This window comes from Eleginops maclovinus, chromosome 1, assembly GCF_036324505.1.
Source record: "Eleginops maclovinus isolate JMC-PN-2008 ecotype Puerto Natales chromosome 1, JC_Emac_rtc_rv5, whole genome shotgun sequence".
In the NCBI taxonomy this organism is placed as follows: Eukaryota; Metazoa; Chordata; class Actinopteri; order Perciformes; family Eleginopidae; genus Eleginops; species Eleginops maclovinus.
This window is the reverse complement of record NC_086349.1, coordinates 15951516-15972152: the sequence shown is the minus strand read 5'-3', so window position 1 is coordinate 15972152 and position 20637 is coordinate 15951516. Positions and strand designations below refer to the sequence as shown.

Genomic DNA, 20637 nt, shown 5'->3' with positions numbered 1-20637 from the left:
GCTTCTAAAGAATGAAAAAAGATAAGGCAGAGCGAGGAGAGATTGTAACCGCAGTATTTTAAAAGCTGCTGGTCGAAGTTTCTAGAGAGAGTTGAGAGACCTCTTGAAAGAGTTCCTCATCTCCTGAGATTTTGAGGATGTTTTGTATGTGTCTTCAACAGCACTTCTCTTTCCACTTTAGCGCTCTCCTTTCTCCTCCCTCACATGCCACTTCAGCCTCTACTCTTGAGTACCTTGTGGTTCATCGCCCTCTTTTCAAGCTCCCTTTTATCCTTCCTGGTAGAGTTGATGGAGGACTATAGATGGCAAAGAATAGCTGGATGACATGTTAGTGGATGTGGGGCAGCCGTATTTTGTTGAAAGCTGATGGAGGATATCAGGTTTTGGCCACGAAATAAGAAAGTGCTTTTTGGCCAACCACTTTCTTCGACCGACTTGGAAAGTGTTGCATTTGCATAAGGCCTAAAACCTTCAGCAGATCTTTTCTGAGATCTTTTGGAACTCGAGCAAAGGCTTCCTCACAAAACCCTGTGGTCCGTTGAAGTCGGATTGAACATAATTTCTGCAGATTAAAGCTGATGTCATTGCCAAGACAGTCTCACTGAAATTCACATGATTCACACGAAAAAACAATTAATATCTTTTTTTGTTTTACATATAAAACCACAATAGAACAGAGACCCAATGTTTTGCAACTCAAAGTACATAGAAATACAAATATATTCTAATCTTCTCCACCCTAGCTCTTACTCTTTACTTCCCGGGAGTATTTCAGCCCTTAAGCGGGTGCTGGAGGAATGAATCACGTCCACTCTAGCAAAGTTTATAAGTTCCTTTGCACATTTCTGTACTCGGGAGTAGTAGAAACATTGTATAAAACACGAATCTCACATCTGCTTTATAAAATTACATCATTTTTACAAGGTTGTTAAATCTCTACTTGAGTCTTAAAATTACATATTTTGTTATAAAACAAATTGTTCGATCATCTGTCAGCTGATATGATAATTCCACTTTTTCAGCTCAGATCAGCTCAAAGAATTATGAGTTTACGGTGTCTATAAAAAACTTTTATTTGAAAACAAAACAGTGGAATTTTATGACGTTTACACCTTCAGGAAGTGTAAGTCGACTCTCGGATTGTGTCAGAACCAATCTTAAATGTGCCCTTTAACCTACTCTGGCATATAGACAAGGCAGCGTGACAACCACTTCAGACGTTAAATCTTGTCTGCTCTTTTTGTGTGTCTACATATCCACAGGCCAGACAGTGAGGGCTTTCCCTTTGCCCCTCTCCCCCTGATCCCCTTCCTCAAGTCCCCCAGGGTACAGAGTGACCCATACAGGCACCCATCCGGAAGGCCCACTCGCTTTCTCTCCCCGCTGCCACAGTACACATGACCTCATTAGCGAAGCCCCACCCTCTTAACGTGTTTTCACTACAGTACGAATATCAGTCTAACCTATTGACCCTAATAAGATACAAAACCCTAACCCCCTAACTTCCTTAGCATGACCTACTTAATCTATACGAGCACATGTGGATATATACGCACATATCCACACATCAGATGTGTCTTTTTCTCCCCCACTCATTCCTAAAAGTCTTTGTGTTGAACCAGATGAGACATATGTTCCAATTAGGATGATATGCTTGATGGGTCATATCACTGTAGATATAATATTTTATATATGTTATCACCACAGAGGAAATGGTCAAACCTCAATCAATCACAATTGATTTGTAAAAGCGGAAATCCAAACTGAATTGCTTGAATTGTGCAGTCATACAGGAGATGAGGAAGTTTATTAAAGAAGTAGAACGGCCAACTTCTCCACTGTCAATAGACAAAACCAAAAATGGTATAAAGCAGTCAGTACATATGATAGTATTAGCTTTATTTCATGGGACTAAAATAAGAGAAGAAAAACCATAGAACAGACTCAAATATATGCATGGCATCTACTAATTCTTAAAAGCCACAACTGTATCAAAAGCCTTTAATAAACACAAAACTGTAAAGTCTCTTGGTTGGTGTTCAGAGTCTGGCAGCAACTTCGTGAATGTTCAGGGTTTTTTGGTGCATTGCAAAGCAGAAGTTGACCATAGTAACTCAATAACGTGTATCAATATCATAAATCATGTTAACTGAACTAGAAAAGATTGAGTTGACTGTTGAGGAGAAATGGGTACATAGGAGGTACAACACTGGCGCATGAAATAATTCCTGAAATGCATCAAATATCTGACATTTTTCTTCAATTACATCATACTATTGTTTGAAATGTACATAAGTAAGCTCTGTAAAACACACTCAATCCGCAACCTGTGCATGTCAAGATTATTAGAACAATTGATATTGTGGGAGAAGAAAAAAAGCAGTTAAGCAGAGCAGATTTATTCCAAGCATACAGACTTCCCAGTCCTGGCACAGCCTCCTCTCCTTCAAGCACTTGTGGGCGCATGCATCAGTGTACATGTTCTCCAGTGCTATTTTTGTATGTGTGTGTGGGCTGAGATAATTTCAAGAGCGCTCCAAATTTCAGTTTGCAGTGTGAAAGTTAAGTATATAGAGCAGGGAGCGTTCTAAATGAGGTCTATGTCTATGAATATTTAATCAAAAGACAAATGGGAAGACATGGAGCCAAGTGAGCCAAACGCTGATGTAACTGAGCTGGTGGAGCTTGGAGAGTTCGTGCAGTGTATAACCTCGAGGGAATATCCAGTTAATTGTTACAGATTGTTTTGTTTTTGTCAGATATTCTTGGGTAAAGAGCATTTGGTGGAATGTGATACTCAATCAATCTTCACAGGGTAACAGAATTAGATTCTTTCTGCCCTTGGAGTTGGAAAAGACGAGTTGTCTTGATCAAGGACCTTTCAGAAAGGTGGATGCTTGATGGCATTGGGGATTAAACTCCTGTTTCCCAACCAGTGATTTCTACCTGACCACTCCAAATTTGTATATCTCAACTGTCTGTCTGGCTCGAACCTATTACTGCAATACGATCACATTTTCGCATCAGATACACTGTTGTAAGGATGATGAAACAACGTTTTCGATAACAGAGAATAGTAAATAGCTCCAAACTACAAGATGTGGACCATTAATTCAGTGGTTACAAACATTCTTTAAGACCTACATCTACATTAAGTTTGCATTACCTATCTATTCCCTGCTTGTTTAGACTTATTTTCCAGCTTGTCGATACCTTTTCAAACACTGTAACTACTTTTTTCTTTCCAAATAGACTATAATATTTCCATCTACCCTTTGAAATGTAATATTATCTGACACATCTTCTTTTTCATTGTTTCTTTTAGTTGGGACGAGAGCAGTTCCATCAGCAGCGGTTTGAGTGACGGCTCAGACAACCTCAGCTCTGAAGAGTTCAACACGAGTCCCACTCTCAACTCCCTTCCTACCACTCCAATTGGCTCTCGCAGAAACTCAGCCATCGTGGTAAGATACACAAACACAAATGGACATCTACCTACCATCATCTCACACAGTTAGATATGCAGTGTGTGTTGGATACACAAGTATTGATTAAGCTGTTAATCCAGTGAGGTGTGGATGAGGTGCTGAATGATGTGTCATACACTCTGTCAGTATAGAAAGGACACACATTTACACAGCAGGCATCAGGACACTGGCATCAGAGACAAAGCCTGATTAAGTATTCTACACACACCCATTATATTTATCACATCTGCAGTGGTCAATGTTCGCCGCACCACACATACATACACACACTATGCTGCGATGTTTCAAAGGGCTCCCTTTTGTTCCTTGTGTTTTTTTAACTGCATTAAGAGCTGTATTTTCTATAGTCATTAGGCTTATGAACAAGGTTTTGAAGTGGATCATCTGAAAATGATCAAGTAGTGTGACCGTAGACATAGTTGTTGGTCACTCATGTAGAATAATCCATTCCAAAAACATAATACCTTGTTATTGCTGCTTCAAGGGATTACCAGTTAAGGTTTCTTTTTTTAAAGGATTTTAACCACCTGATTCTGCTGATCTGGACCTCTTTGCCCAGTTCAATAGTATAATAAGCCCATTGAAACCACTGCTTGATATCTTTATATTCAAAATACCTTGAAGTGTACTTACATACACTAAGTTAGCTGTAGTCTTAAAAGATTGCTGTGGGGCTTGGAGGTCCTGGGACTCATGACCTCAATGCTTATAAAACCCCCTGCTTGAGGTTCTTTAAGGCTCATTGGGAGCTGTAAAGGTTCCAGACAGTGTGTGTGTTTCTGAGTGTCTGATGTAGGTCACACCTCCGCAATGTGGTCTATGTGACGGATGGAGTGGGATATAAGAGAAAGAGAGATGGAGGGAAACGGATAGAGTGAGCTACAGGGAATCAGTGTAACCATGGCAACCCAAGTGCAGGGATGCTGAGCGTGCCGGTCTTTGTCTTCTCCTGTATTTTGAAGGACAGGTCTAGAATAGCCATCTGCACACACACGCACACACACACACACACACACACACACACACACACACACACACACACACACACACACACACACACACACACACACACACACACACACACACACAAACACACAGGGCCATCTGCAGTCCTGCATCCAGGCCAGCGAGTCGCAAAAACCGGGTTGCCTCCCTCCACGCCCGGTTGCAGTTGTCATAGCAACCATAGCCCCCCCCATGGCATCATTACCATGGCAACCAAGCATCACCTCATCATGCACCCCACATTGTCTAATACACACGGCTCAATGCTCTCTCGCCACTCTCAGCTGACGGCTTTTTTCTTGATCTGTGTCTCTTCAGCTTTGTGTCCCTAAGTCATTTCTTTGTCTACGTTTCCTCCTCTTTATCACGCCACCTTTTCCCTTTTTGCTCCTGTTGATTTTAATTCCATCAAAGGCAGCTCTGGCTTTACATCCATTCCTCATCCCTCCCACATATTGCATAATGCGCTCAAAAAAGGATATGAGGGGGGATGAGAGACAGGGGCTCTAAGAAGAAAGCGTTGACAGAGAGAGTGAAAGCCAGAGAGTGGTGTATATAGGTGGTACAAAAACCGAGTGTTCCTCATTTCCACATCATCAAGTTAACATACATTGTTTTCCCAGTAACTTTTTTGTGTGTGTGTGCGCCAATTCGCTTATAATTGTGTATTATTATCATGTTTTTCCACGGCTGGACAGATGTCTATCTCTTCCCTGCCTGTTTCAATAATCAGGGAATGTGTGTGAGGAAATGACAGTGTTTTATCAACAAGGTCATGTCAGACACACACACACACACACACACACACACACACACACACACACACACACACACACACACACACACACACACACACACACACACACACACACACACACACACACACACACACACACACAAATACACACACTCTCCCTTACTCAAACCTCATCTTCAAGTGATGTGAACCTGCCCATGGGGTCTATTGGTTTTAATAAAAAAGGAATTCAGCATATGAGTCCTCATGAGAACGGTTGGGTGCAACGTCCTGAACTTGAGCGCACACACGCACACACACATCTCATGAGGCATTGTGTAACTTTCAGTCTCTTACAGGGGGAGAATAATCTACCTCTGTAGTCATATCCGTCTCTCCTATCAAGACTCACACACTTAAACCGGGATTGTGTATTTTGTATACACCCACAGGAGACCCTGACTCAATAATGTCCTCACACTTCCTTTAATTTAATTTTTTTCTGGATTATGTTTAGCCTTTGTGAGTCTGCGTGTCTAAGATGGTTTTTTTGTAGTTTTTTTGTGTGTTTCGTGTACATGCTTACATATATTATGTTTGTGTATGCATTGGTGTGTGCGTATGCTTGCTTGGGTTTGCTGTCAGTTGTGAAGTGTTCAAATAGAGCACACAATAGAATTAGATTTAGAAATAAGACATCAAGAGTGTGTTTCTTGGTTTACTGGGTTAGACATGCTTTTTTTGCTTAGAAGGCATCAAGATGAGTCCACACACTTCAAAACTGCTTACATTAAGTTAGGATTTGCTCCATTGCATCATTCTTTCTGGTGTCCTAAACTAACATGGATTGTGACAGGAAATGAATCAGACTCATCCAATAGAAACCAGATTTTGTACTAACTAAAAATCATTTAGAGGTGGGGTTTGGAGTACTACACTTGAAGAAGGATATTGTTTTATTATAATCTTAGCTGTTTCAAACAATACATTTCATTGCTTACCTGTACTAAACTGTTCCTGAATAGAAGAGATATACAACACAGTAATCTCTCTTTGTTCTCTGTGTTCTCTTAATTCACACACTCACCTCTATATATAGTATAATATCATATTTTCTTGTCAGTGTCTCTAAGCATCTGTCTGTATTTGTCATTCAAGATGCGTACGGATGCAGAGAAGAGATCTCTGGTGGAGAGTGGTCTGCCCTGGGACGCTGACGATACCAAACCCGGCCGCAAAAGTCACGGCAGCAGCGTCTACGATACTGGAAGTCTCAAATCTGAATCAGCTAATAAATGGAAAAAGACACGGACGACGGGAGAGGGGCAAGAAGGAGGGAGGGGCGAACTGAAGAAACCCCATACCCTGGGTCACGGAAATTTGTTAAAGAAAGGACGAAACCCACCTGTGGGAGTCACCTCCCCAATCACACACACCTCTCAGAGCGGGCTGAAAGTGGCAGGTGAGAGGAGAATGCACACACAAACACAGTGAGGTGCTATATATATAGCTACACTTGCTGAAACAATGGTTAAAGGCAGGAGGACCTATAGCTATAGTTTCATAACTTGAGCACACTGACACATTGGCTGTCTTTTAATATTCCCTTCTCTCTGGCAGTCTCACACCCCCGCATAGACACACTCTGTCTTTGTCCCACACATTCATCCACAGCTGCAGCCCACCCTCCAGGCCTTTAGAAAGTGGTGCCATGTATCAAACGCCCATCACCACCCACTCCCTTCCTGCCAGCTCACCACACACACACACACACACACACACACACACACACACACACACACACACACACACACACACACACACATCACACACACACACACACACACACACACACACACACACACACACACACACACACACACACACACACCCACACACACACACAGATACACACACACACTCACATTGCACACACTGACCGTCAGTGTTTTTTTTTCTTCCTATTGGTCCAGCCTTTCCTTTATTTTTGTACCGGACAGAGTGAATTTATAGCAGTTAAATAAAGGCCTTGTACCCAAAACAACTGGACCAGAGACTGTGTGTGTGTGTGTGTGTGTGTGTGTGTGTGTGTGTGTGTGTGTGTGTGTGTGTGTGTGTGTGTGTGTGTGTGTGTGTGTGTGTGTGTGTGTGTGTGTGTGTGTGTGTGTGTGTGTGTGTGTGTGTGTGTGTGTGTGTGTGTGTGTGTGTGTGTGTGTGTGTGTGTGTGTGTGTGTGTGTGTGTGTGTTAGTGCAGACACATTTGAAATTGTGCCAGCCTTAAAGAGTGTCACCCATCACACTTAAAACACACACTCTCAATCACACACACACAAAGAGCACAATAGTGGCAATTGTGCAGCTGCCTTTTAAGCACACCATCTGTGTGCTGTTTACGTAAGCTCAAGCACATAGACATGTACACACATATAGACAACAACAGGATATGAGTTGTGCCAGTCTAGAAACATTGTGTCTGTGTAAACTGCCCTGTCTTTGTGGGACTGTCCTGTGTTTACACTGCCAGCTGTTGAACTGACAGATAGGCCAAACAAGTGTGTTGAACCAGCCTGTGATCTGTGTGCCCGCCTGTTATTATTATTAATGTGAACGGTATGAATCTGCCATCAATGCTATTCATTCTGCCACCGAGTTCCAGACTCTAATGAATCAGATGATTAAGTCAAGGTAAAGCACATTAAAAAGGTTGATCAGTGTGGAGGATCAGCAGACATTCTTAGATAGTTGGAGACAGTCTCTACAGCTCATGCTGGAGATCAGTTTATTGCTGAGGTTTTGCTGGATTCTGTGTAAATATGTGTGGGTCTGCATTTTTTGCGGCATTGTAGGAGACCAGAGAGAGTGAATAGAAGAAGAAGATAGTAGATACATTTGTAGGGATAGATGAACACTTACTATACTAAATCTATATTATATTGTTAACCATATGGTTTACTTTATAGCAGTTTGTCCATAGGTTTGGTACATTCAGCTATATTACTCAACAAATACGCAAATACAAGCACACATGTTTCTGAAGTGATGGTTGATCGAAGACAATGTGGAGTCTAGAGCTAAAACTATCCCTGGGAAACTGCTGTGAACATTATACAGGAATATGTGTGTTTGTTGAAGAAGACTTAGAAAGGTGAATATATATGAGCCAGGCAGCAGACAGGGATTTCTCTGTCTGCCTGTGTCTTCAGTTGTCCATCTCCTCAGACATGCAGACCCCTTGCGTCGAGACATGTGGTGAATCATGGTGTCGTCTTAATACGATGCTGACTGTGTCAAGCTGCGAGCTTCTCCGCCTCCACAGCCAGTGTCAGTAAATCAGGCTTCATTTATGTCAAAATGAATATCTACGCCTGGATTCTTTCACTGTGTGTGTGTTAGCTTCTCATTGCCCTTTTGGCAGTGTGTGTCTCAGCAGCTTAATGTTCTTGGAACGTGCAATGTTGCGGTTATAGGATTGATTGAGTTTATTACTTGACATGTAAATTCAATTTTCACATTTAAGAAAGAACTCGTAGTGCAATGTGTTGTCAGTGTTACATTCCTATAAGATCCAATCACTGAGAGCTGAGTGTGTGTGTGGTATACGTATATGTCTGGCCCTTTGCGTGTATATTTTGCGGGCTTTTTCAATACCCTTAAGTGACTCCAGATGTCCCAAGGCAGCACGCCGGTGGGTCCCATTCAACAGCAGTTCTTTGACTCTGTTAATCCCTTGTATATAAACCTCTCATAACAACTCCCATTAGATACAAATTAAGAGTGTGGGTAGAGTGGGCTCACCGTTGGGTGGGCGGTTCATACAGCACACATCTGTCTAATATTTTTTTTTCTCATAATAACTTCCAAATAAGTCCAGTAAATTTGCCAACTGGGAAATGTACAGATGGGAACCAACTCACATAATTTTCCTTCAACCTCCGATCCACAAAGTTATCACTTACTCCACCCTTTTCCCCAAAAGACGTCTCAAGAGTAGAGAAACTCAGTTACACTGGGTGTTTCATGCACTTTTGTGCCCGCAGACACGCTTCATGAATGTGAACATCAGTTTTCCACAGCCATGCTGCTCATGATAACCTCAGCACTCTGCAGCTGTGACACACAGACGTGCACTTACTGGAAAGCCAGAGAAAACTGTTTTAGTTCATCAGGATGGAAAAGAGGAGTAACCACATGATAACAGTGTGTGATGGTGAAATGGCCTGAACGACCTGCCTACTCACTGTCTGTCTGCTCGGACAGGGATTTGTTTTTATCAGCAGACAGTCAGACCTTGTAGGTGGACAGATAAGATATCACTTCCTAATATGGCTTAGTTAGGCTCACTCACCAACAGAGACTGATCAGGCTTTAAACGGTTCAGGCTGCTCATCAGTATTTTTAAATATTTTTTCCTTCTCTACTTCTCTAGGTACTGTAAAGTCAGATGGGAAGCCAATGGATAAGTCTCGGTTGGCAGTGAAGACCTCTGGCCTTCAGCGCTCCTCTTCTGATGCCGGTAAAGACCAACGAAATGGCAGCGGTGCTGGTGAGCAACGTAAACCTCCATCTGGCCTCGTCAGGCCCTCAACTGGTGGAAACTTTGGCTTCAAGAAGCCAGTCACTGCAACTAATAATGGCACAAACAATACTAGTATGTCCATTCCCTCTGCAACTGCGGGGAAGATTCCCAAAACGTCGGGTATTCCTGTCAAACCAGTGGCTGGCGGGGGTGGGGGTGGAGGACGTAAGACGAGCCTAGATGTTTCAAGTAACGACCAGAGTGGTTTTCTGTCTGTAAATGCCAGGACGTCTCTCCAGTATCGCTCACTGCCTCGTCCAGCGAAGACAAGCACCCTGACTCTGACTCGGCCGAGCTCAGCTCGCCCAATGAGCACCACCATGGACACCAGCTCGTCACTAACCAAACCGCCCCATGGCTCCAGGCTGAAAGAGCCCGCTTCAGGGATTGGTTCTGGATTGAGTAAGGCAGGTGGTCGTGGGATCCAGAGTCACGGTCCTGTCAATCAGACAGACAGAGAGAAAGAGAAAGAAAGGGCCAAAGCCAAAGCTGTAGTGTCTGACTCTGAGTGTGGAGGCGGGTCTCTGAAGGGTAGCCCTGCTCAGACCCCCTCAGAGAACGGAGGGAAGCTACAGGGCCTGCGACCTCCCAGCAGTGGCAAGGGCCTGGATCTGCCCTCACCTAACACACACAGGTAAAACTATTCATATACTTACACAAAATATACAGCATGTGGTGCAATTTACGAGTATTATTCAACACAGTTTCACATATGGATGTGCATTGCTTCAACCTTTTCTCTCTTTGTGTTTAGGTTATCTGGGATTCGCAGCCTGGCAAAGCCTCCATCAATGGCCCAGCTTGACAAGCTGAACTCAAACAGCCTTGAGGTGGGAATCCAAGACTCCCTGCCACCCAAGATTCCTCCCTACTCTAAGCTCCAGGACCTGGCAAGCTCAGCAGGCAGCTCCACAGGCCCCTGCCTGACCCCCAGCCCTGCTCCTTTACTCAATGTGAACTCTTCGGCTTGCTTCTCAGACTCAGGGACTGGGTTGGGGCCTAGGCAGGTCTCCTCTCTTGGGGTTCAAGGTAGTGGAGGGAGCACCTCTCCGCTGCTCTACCCTCGTCTGTCTGGGCTACATCGCAGCATGGAGTCACTGCCGCTCCAGATGAGTCTAGTCCCAGAGCGCCAGGGGAGGGAGAAGATGGGGGAGAGGGAGAGTTTGGTGAGAGGCTACACCACATTAGAGTCCCGGCACAAAGATAGACATGAAGAAAGATGTCCTCCGGCCAGCTGGAACTCTGGAAGTAAAGTCTCATTGTGTGTCACGGACAGGTGAGATTCAATAATCTGCACCCTCAAACACATTCGTTACACCTTTATAGCAGATTTTTGTTGTTCTTGTTTTTTTATGCTGCTATGTACTTCCACCTACTGGTCAGATGAGGAACTGCACCAACATATTGACTGTTCAGGGAGGCAGCAGGGATCAGCATAGCTATTTGATTATGTTATGATCATATTCATTTAAATGTATTCTACAATCATGCACACCCCCCCCCCCCCCAGTCAGTGGGCACGTGGAAAGGCTATTTGTTAGCATCGTCACCTATCATGAGATGTTAAATATAGGTCAAAAGGGAGAATACAGTTTAATTAGAAGGATTACAGTTATATTTACATTAAGAACGCAAACAACAAGTAAAGGCAACCACATGGATGCAAACCACGACACACACACTTAGGTTGTTGTAGGCTATTATTACTACAGGGCTATTATCAGTGCTGTACAGGCCCCAATGACTTGAGTGATAATTACGGGCTGACACCAGCTGTCTGCCAGTTGTGCACAGCGTCTTTGTGCGTGCTGCGTGTTTTTGAGAGTTTAATAACTCCCTGCAGCAGTCGTTAAATAATGTCATTGTTTAATCTCCACAGTTCTCAGAGAGACAGAAACACACTGCCAAAGAAAGGTTTAAGGTAAGAGGACACATACAAACTCTTTTACACCGCACTTCATGAACTGACAGTGTGAAGCAATTTTGGTACAGTCTCTTAATTGCACACACAAACAGAAATTGATTGGATCCTCAGTGAATGACAGACTGTGTTAATCCACATAATTCCTGTCACTTTTATTTTAAAAAATCTTCTTAAATCCTTTCCAAATTCTTTCTCATTGTGCCATTGGGAAGACAAATAGTCTTTCCACAAATGGAAACATACTGTTACTGACTCAAGAATATGAAGGCAGTATATAAGAATACAATTAAAAGATATAAGAACAATAACTTTAACTCCTACTGTACATGAGTATTCATACGTGGCTCTAATGATGTAAAGATATACAATCGTCCAAAGTTATTAATGTTAAACACACATAACTGACTAAACACTTGTAGAGTCTATATCTGCTTATAACCACATTGTGAGATAATATACAATGTATAATATTCATGTATAATATAGTACCACTGCCAATTAAGCTTTAAACATGATGTTCCCAAATTTCTGTACATAAATTCCAGTACAAGACAAGAGAGCTTAAATTAAGTTTATGTATTCACTAGTAGGGACACTGACTTTGCACTTTATTTGTGCACTTTCAGCGTTGAGGAGGAAGGGAAGGAGAAAGGAGAGAGGAGACACTCTCACAGTATTCTCAGTATGACCGATTCGCTCACAATTCCACTGCTGTCCTCACCCACATCCCTGCCCCGCACCTCCAAGACCAGTATGGGTGAGTTTAATCATATGCTCTGACACATTTACCGACTAGAAAAGCATTACACTGATAATCTATTACATGTTTAACACCGCTAACGGTGTTTCCTTTCGACCCTCTGCTTTCTCTCTAGTATCTAGCCCTGTTGGCGGACCTCCGAGGATGACCCGCTCCAACAGCATCCCAACACAAGATGCCTCTCTGGAGCTGTATGGAGCTTCTCCGCTCGGCAGCACCCTGTCACTGGCTGAACGCCCCCGCAGCATGGGAATGGTTCGCTCCGGATCCTTCAGAGACAAGGAATCAGACGAGGGTGAGCCTACAGAATAGTTTTGAAGTCTGTTATACAACGTTCTGTTCAATGTTATTGTGTTAATCAGTTTTTAACTAATTATCTTGTTCTTAATTTTTAGTTCATGGGTCTGTACTCTCCCTGGCATCCAACGCATCATCGTGCTACTCCTCGGTGAGTGTGGGCAGCATGCAGAATCAGGTAGCTAAACTTTAGTGTGTGATGTTGTTTGAGGTGTATTCATGTGTTCGTGGTTGTTTGTGTATAGTGATGCTTTCCTCTCGTTTCACACTTTAAAGAGAGACAAAGACTTTCTCCTATTCTCTCTATTCCTCTCTTCTCCTCTCCTTTTGTCTAATCTAACATCTTTTTATTCCCACTGCTTTCGAAGGCTGAGGAAAGGATTCAGGGAGAGGTAAGCGTGTTCTCTCCTGCTCTTTCTTCTTCTCTGTCCTCCTCATCCATCATTCTCATCTCTGTTGTCTGTAGGAGAACAAATCTGTCCTTAATCTCATAAACAACATCCACTCATGTCACTTGAGTAATGTCAGCCACTGTTTGCTACAGTAACTTTATTTCGTGATAATTTAACTGACCTGTTTTTCCTCATAGCAAATCCGTAAGCTGAGGAGGGAGCTGGAATCGTCGCAGGAGAAAGTGTCTAACCTAACGACACAGCTGTCAGCGAACGTACGTACTGTTTGTCCACGTTGTAAATTATCATTAAACAATGGCAGTTTCACATGTATTCATCACCCGAAGAACTTTGTTTTCCTTTGTATTGGTCCTTATTTTTCCTCTAAGAAATATATAAAAATGTCTTTTGAAACCTTTATTTAATCCATGGGGGCCTGGATAGTACTAACCTCCTTCATAACCCACTCAGATCATTACACACACACACACACACACACACACACACATACACACACACACACACACACACACACACACAAAGGTGCATTGCTCTTTTTCTCTTCACTACAAGGTTGTTTCTTTACGACCACCCTGTCAGCATTTTCCTTGGTCCAAGTGCAGCAATACGCCGCAGCCATTATGCACGGCTTCATGCAGCACACATCAATCAAGTGTTTCTGTGTGAATGTATGTTTGTGTGTGTGTGCAGTTTGACCTCATTATGCGAGGCCATTGAATAGGCAAAGCAGATGTTCGGATCTCAATTTGATTATGTCCTGGATTAATGACTTGGCTGTATGCATTATTTCACTGTATTAATACACTCTATAAAGGGGAGAAAAAAAGTAATTTGCATTTCCTCTGCTGTGTGTGTGTGTGTGTGTGTGTGTGCGTGCGTGCGTGCGTGCGTGCGTGCGTGCGTGCGTGCGTGCGTGCGTGCGTGTGTCAGAGAGAGATTAGGGAGGAGGAAAATGTTCCACAGGAGACATCCTGTTCAGTCTTTGTGTTTTATTCAGTCTTTCAGCACCTCATATACTGTATGTGGGATAAAGGGCAGAGGAAATCTATTGAATTTGTCAATTTCTATATAAGTCTTATTATACTTTATCTAATTATAAATGTAAATGATGCTTTCAAAAACAAGTTATTTAAATGAGAAACAATGCCTATTATAGAAAACTAGTTAATTAAAGGTTTGGTGAAAACTTAAAGAGATAATTTTCGTCCTTCCTGTTTCCCAAACAGGCAAATCTTGTGGCCGCCTTTGAGCAGAGTTTGCAGCTGATGACAACCCGGCTGCAGAGTCTGTCAATAACCCAGGAACAGAAGGTAACGTCACATCCGCACACATCCTAACACTAGGATGGCTGAAATGCAAAATGTAAATTTCCCCTCTGTGGGAAGATTAACGGTTCCTTTTTCGACACACAAACCTGTATTCCAGCTGCATTCCACCACTGTGCCTATATTATGAGCACTCAGCTAAGAGCGGGCAGGGTGGAGCTAACGTGGAGCGAGAAGACTTTGATCACAGCCTGCGGTTAGGAGTTGAATGTGGGTTACAGGCCCAGGCTGTAGTCCCATTGGCTGACTTCGTGTGAAAGGAAGGACAGAGGATCAATGAAAAACAACCTTCCCTTTAGGCTAAATGAAAAGGGCAAACAGCTAGCACATGCACTCACACCAAACATCACATTCCAGCACTCATCAGGCTTTGTATCTGTTTTGCTATGAATAAATTGATTAGCGCCCGAGGCAGTGTTTAGTGTGTGCATAAATGTGAGGAGTCTCTCTCAGTGCTTCATGCCTTGCTGCTCCCACTGAAAGACCCGTCTAGACCGATCCAGAAGAAGTCTTTGTTGTTTGTGCCAGCTGTGCACTGACCTGAGCAGCTCAGCCTGGAGCACAGGCTCTTTAACCTTGAGGAGATGGGCCGGGCTACTCTTTTTAGGGTGGAGTGGGATCTACTGTAGCACACATTAACAGCACAGAGAGGCTCTGTTCTTCTGGACTCTTTGTCCTTATGAACTGTTCACATTGTTACAGGGATCCAGCTGACCAGGTGTATGAGCTCATACTGTGGGTTTGAGTTTTAGTACATAACAGAACAATCAAAAAACATAACTCCTGCCCAAAATATAGGATCTGTTTTCCTCTCAAAATAAACCATTCATGTTTTTAAATCAAATCTAGATAAATGTGTATCACACATGTTATAATATAAATACATTGTGTGGGGAAATGCTACATTGCAATGTTAGACTGCAATACAATCATTTAAAACATTTATTTAAATAATGTAAATGAGCAATTTAGATAACTGGGTTAATAATTTAAGGATAATAAGTACTTAGAATAATCCAGAGGAAGTCTCTCAAAATACACTGCATTGAAGAGTAAAAAACTACTACTTTTTGATAATGAAAAGCGTAAATCTATTCTTCTTTATTTAAACGAAAAAGTGGTAGAGCTGCCACGCGGTTCTGACTTTTGCAAACAGATGCATGTATCCATCCTTCTCAAAATGACATGTCATCACTGACATTGATTACATTTCTTTTTGTAGGACTCAGAGCTGTCAGATCTGAGGGAGACCATCGAGGTTCTGAAAGTCAGGAACGATGAAGCCCAAGCTGTCATTCATGGAGCCTTAAACGCACCAGATAATATGAAAGGTTTGAGGATGAAACTGTTGGCTTTTCTCTTTTCTTCTGTCTTTATGGACACCTGACTGTGTCTCTGCACATTTGCCTTTTTTGATGTTGAGTTTTCTTGCCTCCCAGATGTGCGAATTCAACGTCAAAACTCATGTGAGAGCCTCGCCAGTCTCAACAGCTTGACCAGTATGTCGAGCGTGGGCAGCTTCAAGGATCAAGATGCAAAAAAGAAGAAGAAAAAGAGCTGGGTAAGAACATACACTGCAAATGAGGCAGAGTTTTATTCCCTCAGCATTGTGTTTGTCTATGCTCAGTTGACTCTCCTTTGTGATAACGACATGGTAGTAAGCATGACCAGTTTCTCCCTCCTCTGTGTCGTGTTATTTTCTGTTTTAGGTCTTTGAGGTGAGTGCAGTCATTGTCTCCCTTTAAAACCTCTTTACTCTCATAAAGCATTATGGAACTGCTAAAATTGAAATGCAATCATCAATAGCCATCCATCTCTGCTCATTGACTGCCTTAAAAACTGATTGTTGTGTGAAGATGAATATGAATGGGTGGCTGTAATTCAGTTAAAGCGGCTATCAGCAGACATGATGTTCCATCACACAAAATTAAATGTATTTATTGCCATCGTCAATCTATGTTTCTCTTTATTTACACCATGATTTATTGTGCATTTTGTTCACATTTTTCACAACCTTAACAATTACTGACCCCAGAGCTGCGTCCTAAATTTGCAAAAACAAATATACCTAATTAAACCTGACTGCAAAACAAGACTATAAAATTAAATGGATATTTTCTCATTTTGGGCATTATATTTATAAGTTTACTTCCAAATAGTTGATACCACTCTATTGTCTGTCCTTCGAATATGAAGTCAGTTAGCTTAGCTTAGCGTAAAGACTATAAGATGGGGAAAACAGCTAGCTTGGCTAAGTCCGAAGGTAACAAAATCACCTTACCACACATTTGATTAATCAGAAATTAAATGAACGAATGCAGATGTGATTCTGCTGGACATTTTTTTGTGTGCAAGCTAGCTGTTTCCTCCGGCATCCTGTGATTATGCGAAGCTAAGCTAATTGGCTAACATATTATACTCATCTCACTCAGAGCAAAAAAGTAAATAAGTGTTTCCAAAGATGACAAACTACTGATTCAATGTTGACCATGTGTGATCAACAAACATGTATGTATTGTTTTACCTCTTAAAGTAAGAGTTGCACTAATTAAAAGAATGTTAGTCAAATCTTATGACTCTCCTTTCTCCCTGCTTATCTCCACATGTGTAGCTGAGGAGCTCCTTCAACAAGGCCTTCAGCATTAAGAAAGGCGCCAAAACATACTCAGACATCGAGGAAATCGCCACCCCCGACTCCTCAGCTCCGAACTCTCCAAAAATGCTCCATGAGGGGGGAGAACAAGGAGAAAATCAGCTCTCATCCCTCAAAACCTCAATCTCTGCCACCTCTTGTGTGTAAGTACACAAACATTACACTGAGCTCAAAAGTGAGTTAGACAGTTAACCTTCATGTGTGTCTGACTGTTGAATGCTTTGTGTCCTCTTCAGGATCATGGAGACTACAGACGAAGGAGACAATGAGGAAACGGCAGTATCAGATCTACGCTCAGAACTCTGGGGGAAAGAGAGAGAACTAACAGATATCCGATTGGAAGCCTTGAGCTCTGCCCATCAACTGGAGCAGCTCCGCGAAGCCATGAACCATATGCAGGTTTGTTGTGGCTCTATGTGCATGTTAAGTTAGGTGTATTGCATATAAATGATAGTATACATTTTGAGTTCATACAACTTGAATTTAACGTTTTTTTCCTTCTGATGTCCTAGTCAACGGTAGAGAACCTGAAGGCGGAGAATGATCACTTGAAGACAGGCTCTGGTCCCACTTCTTCCACCTCACAGCCCTCAGGCCTAGCCTCTCTCCTTGGGCCCTCGCTGAGGCAGCCGATGAGCATGTCCCTCACCAAGTCCTTCAGCCTCAGTCTGAATGATTGTAAAGATCCAGGTAAGAGAAACACAAATTTCAGCTATTTCAGCTCACGTACAAGTATAAGTTATATTTTTATAATCCTTTCATCACTATTTTGCCTTTTTTTACCTTTCAGATGTTTCTCCAGTCGACACATTAAGTGTGTCCTCACTGCGGGATGAGGTGTGTGCACGTGTGCTTGTTTGCATAAGAGATCAAACAGAGGTAAACAGAAAATGTTTTATCACATTATATTCAATATATATATTTAAATCAAACAGCACTGAAATACTCCACCCTTCTCCTCTCTCTGTCTCTGTAGGACAGTAAGCAGCAGCAAGACTTCTATCTGGGCTCAGTACCGGTCAATATGAGGACTGATTGGTCCTGTCTCGACGCCCTTATAGTTAAAACCTTCAAGGTAAGTCAATGCTTGTCCCCTCTCACTGTGTCAACATGAGTGGTTCTAACAATTAACGTAGCTGTTATTAATAAATCAGACCTTACCTATTTTCTTTTTCTTTTTTTGCCAGGACTATCTAAGTCAAGTGGACCCAACTGCAAGCCTGGGTCTGTCCTCTGATTCGCTGCACATGTACAAGCTGACCCAGGGAGTGCAGAGGGTGATGGGAGGGGACAAACCTCAGGCCTCACCTTATCGTTGTCTCAGCAATGGTTCAGCTCAAATTCTTGTCACTTTGAAAGGTAAGTGAGTATCTCCGACTGATAGAAATAGCTAACGCTTTTATCCATAGCGACTTATGATTAGTGCAAAAACCATGTATCTTTATGTAGGCAATTTAAAAAAGATTATGGTTTATAAAGAATTGCACTTTATCTGTAAACAAAGGGTTAACATCTGAACATACATGTTTTATACATAACATTTAAACCCTGTAAATCAAATCATTTTGTCTGCCTCTCTCTAGGTCTCAGAGAGAAATGTGTTGACTCACTGGTTTTCGAGACTCTGATTCCTAAACCGATGATGATGCACTACATCAGCTTGCTGCTGAAGCACAGGCGTCTGGTTCTGTCTGGGCCCAGCGGGACTGGAAAGACTTATCTGGCTCAGCGCCTGGCCCACTACCTCCTGCAGCGCAGCCGCACAGACTTGTCTGAAGCCGACCATGAGACCTGCCTCCTCGGTAGCAGCGCTGCCGTCACTTTCAACATGCATCGTCAGTCACAGAAGGTAGCATCTTACTCAGGACTTTTTGATGTTATCTTGCTGTATATGGATTTGTAATCACAGGAAATTTGAATTCACTTGTATTTGCTCTCACAGGAGTTGCAGTTGTATCTGTCGGATCTTGCAAATCAGATAGACAGAGAGAGTGTTGGAGATCTGCCGCTGGTTGTTATTATAGATGACATTAGTGATCCAGCTAGCCTCACTGAGCTTGTCAACGGGGCGCTCACCTGCAAGTATCACAAATGGTGAGTAAGATCACACAGTTGCAGTATTTTATAAAGAGTTCAAATAAGATTTAATGAAAGTATATAACTTCTTTTGTTGATGTTTCAGTCCTTACATCATTGGGACAACCAATCAGCCTGCAAAGATGACCTCAAACCACAGTCTGCACCTCAGCTTCAGGTAAGCACACAGGCAGGAAAAAAGGTTTACATACATTGATACATTTTAAATACAAAAAGGAAGCTACCATGTGAATTAAATCAACATTTCATGCATATGACCACAGGATGGTAATTTTCTCCAACAATGTGGAACCTGCTAACGGCTTCCTGCTGAGGTACCTGCATCGTAAAGCTGTGGAAGCATACCAGGAGAAGGAGCAGGACTCCGCACGCCACCAGGCTCTCCTCCGCGTACTGGACTGGATCCCTCAGCTATGGTACCACCTCCACACCTTCCTGGAGAAACACAGCACTTCAGACTTCCTCATAGGTGAGAAACAGTGGACACAGGGTCAGTTAATGGTGTCATACTTAATATTTCTGCATTCAATTCTAAAAACATTCAAACAAACAAAGAGAAATTCATGCGTTTGACCATAAATTGTTTCTTTGGTCACATGTAGTTTGTGTATGCATCGGCCTTTTGGTTTTGAGAATCTGCCAGAAATGTGCATTTTATCTAGTTTAAGAATGCAACAGGCTCTTTTGTTATTCCTTTTTTTTGGGAGAGCCCTTATCTCAGAAAATAACATATTGTGCATAAAACAGAAAACATTCAAAATGGAGAACTAATGGATCTGGAACAGGAAATCACTGACCTTGAAATGCTGCCTTCCCCAGGTCCCTGCTTCTTCCTGTCATGCCCAGTGTCAGTGTCAGAGTTCAGGCAGTGGTTCATTGACCTGTGGAACCAATCCATCATACCGTACCTGCAAGAGGGAGCCAAAGATGGCATCAAGGTGAGCACACATACACATATCCTCCAAAGCGTAACAGTAGTGCCAACAACTCCAACTTGAATATATATATATATATATATACATGATGTTTTAAAATGTGTTTGTGTCTTAGGTGCACGGGCATAAGGCAGTATGGGAGGATCCAGTGGAGTGGGTGAGGGGGACTCTTCCTTGGCCCAATGCACAACAAGACCAGTCCAAGCTCTTTCACCTACCTCCCCCCAGCATAGGTCCAGCCAGTGAGGAAAAGAAGCCCCCCAAAGATACACCTCCACCCAGCACCCTGGAGTCAGATCCACTGGTAAGAGTGGAGGTTTTCTATTGATAGGGGGGACTAATTGAGGGCAGAGGAGGCATCGGTATGAGGAGTCAGATGTCAGTTGATCAGTCCATCAACAGCAAACTATTTAGGAAATATTTCTAAA

The 20637-nt window shown here is 42.6% G+C and overlaps 1 protein-coding gene across 3 annotated transcripts in view; it reads left to right on the top strand.

The window, feature by feature from the left end:
• The window catches only part of LOC134864832 (neuron navigator 1-like), a 76122-nt gene that overhangs the window by 52407 nt on the left and 3078 nt on the right, over positions 1-20637 (top strand). The window contains exons 7-31 of one of the 3 annotated variants that reach the window (XM_063884132.1): positions 3326-3464; positions 6388-6691; positions 9656-10439; positions 10560-11081; positions 11685-11726; positions 12356-12486; positions 12605-12784; positions 12885-12937; positions 13155-13178; positions 13376-13453; positions 14426-14509; positions 15747-15855; positions 15964-16085; positions 17136-17320; positions 17414-17576; positions 17690-17867; positions 17968-18056; positions 18154-18252; positions 18365-18536; positions 18761-19026; positions 19120-19271; positions 19360-19431; positions 19538-19743; positions 20094-20212; positions 20325-20513. In XM_063884132.1, coding sequence (XP_063740202.1) covers positions 3326-3464; positions 6388-6691; positions 9656-10439; positions 10560-11081; positions 11685-11726; positions 12356-12486; positions 12605-12784; positions 12885-12937; positions 13155-13178; positions 13376-13453; positions 14426-14509; positions 15747-15855; positions 15964-16085; positions 17136-17320; positions 17414-17576; positions 17690-17867; positions 17968-18056; positions 18154-18252; positions 18365-18536; positions 18761-19026; positions 19120-19271; positions 19360-19431; positions 19538-19743; positions 20094-20212; positions 20325-20513 — 4462 coding nt within the window. Of the gene's footprint in view, positions 1-3325; positions 3465-6387; positions 6692-9655; positions 10440-10559; positions 11082-11684; positions 11727-12355; positions 12487-12604; positions 12785-12884; positions 12965-13154; positions 13179-13375; positions 13454-14425; positions 14510-15746; positions 15856-15963; positions 16086-17135; positions 17321-17413; positions 17577-17689; positions 17868-17967; positions 18057-18153; positions 18253-18364; positions 18537-18760; positions 19027-19119; positions 19272-19359; positions 19432-19537; positions 19744-20093; positions 20213-20324; positions 20514-20637 lie in introns of all 3 variants that reach the window. The other 2 variants (XM_063884140.1, XM_063884126.1) reach the window with 2 other exon arrangements.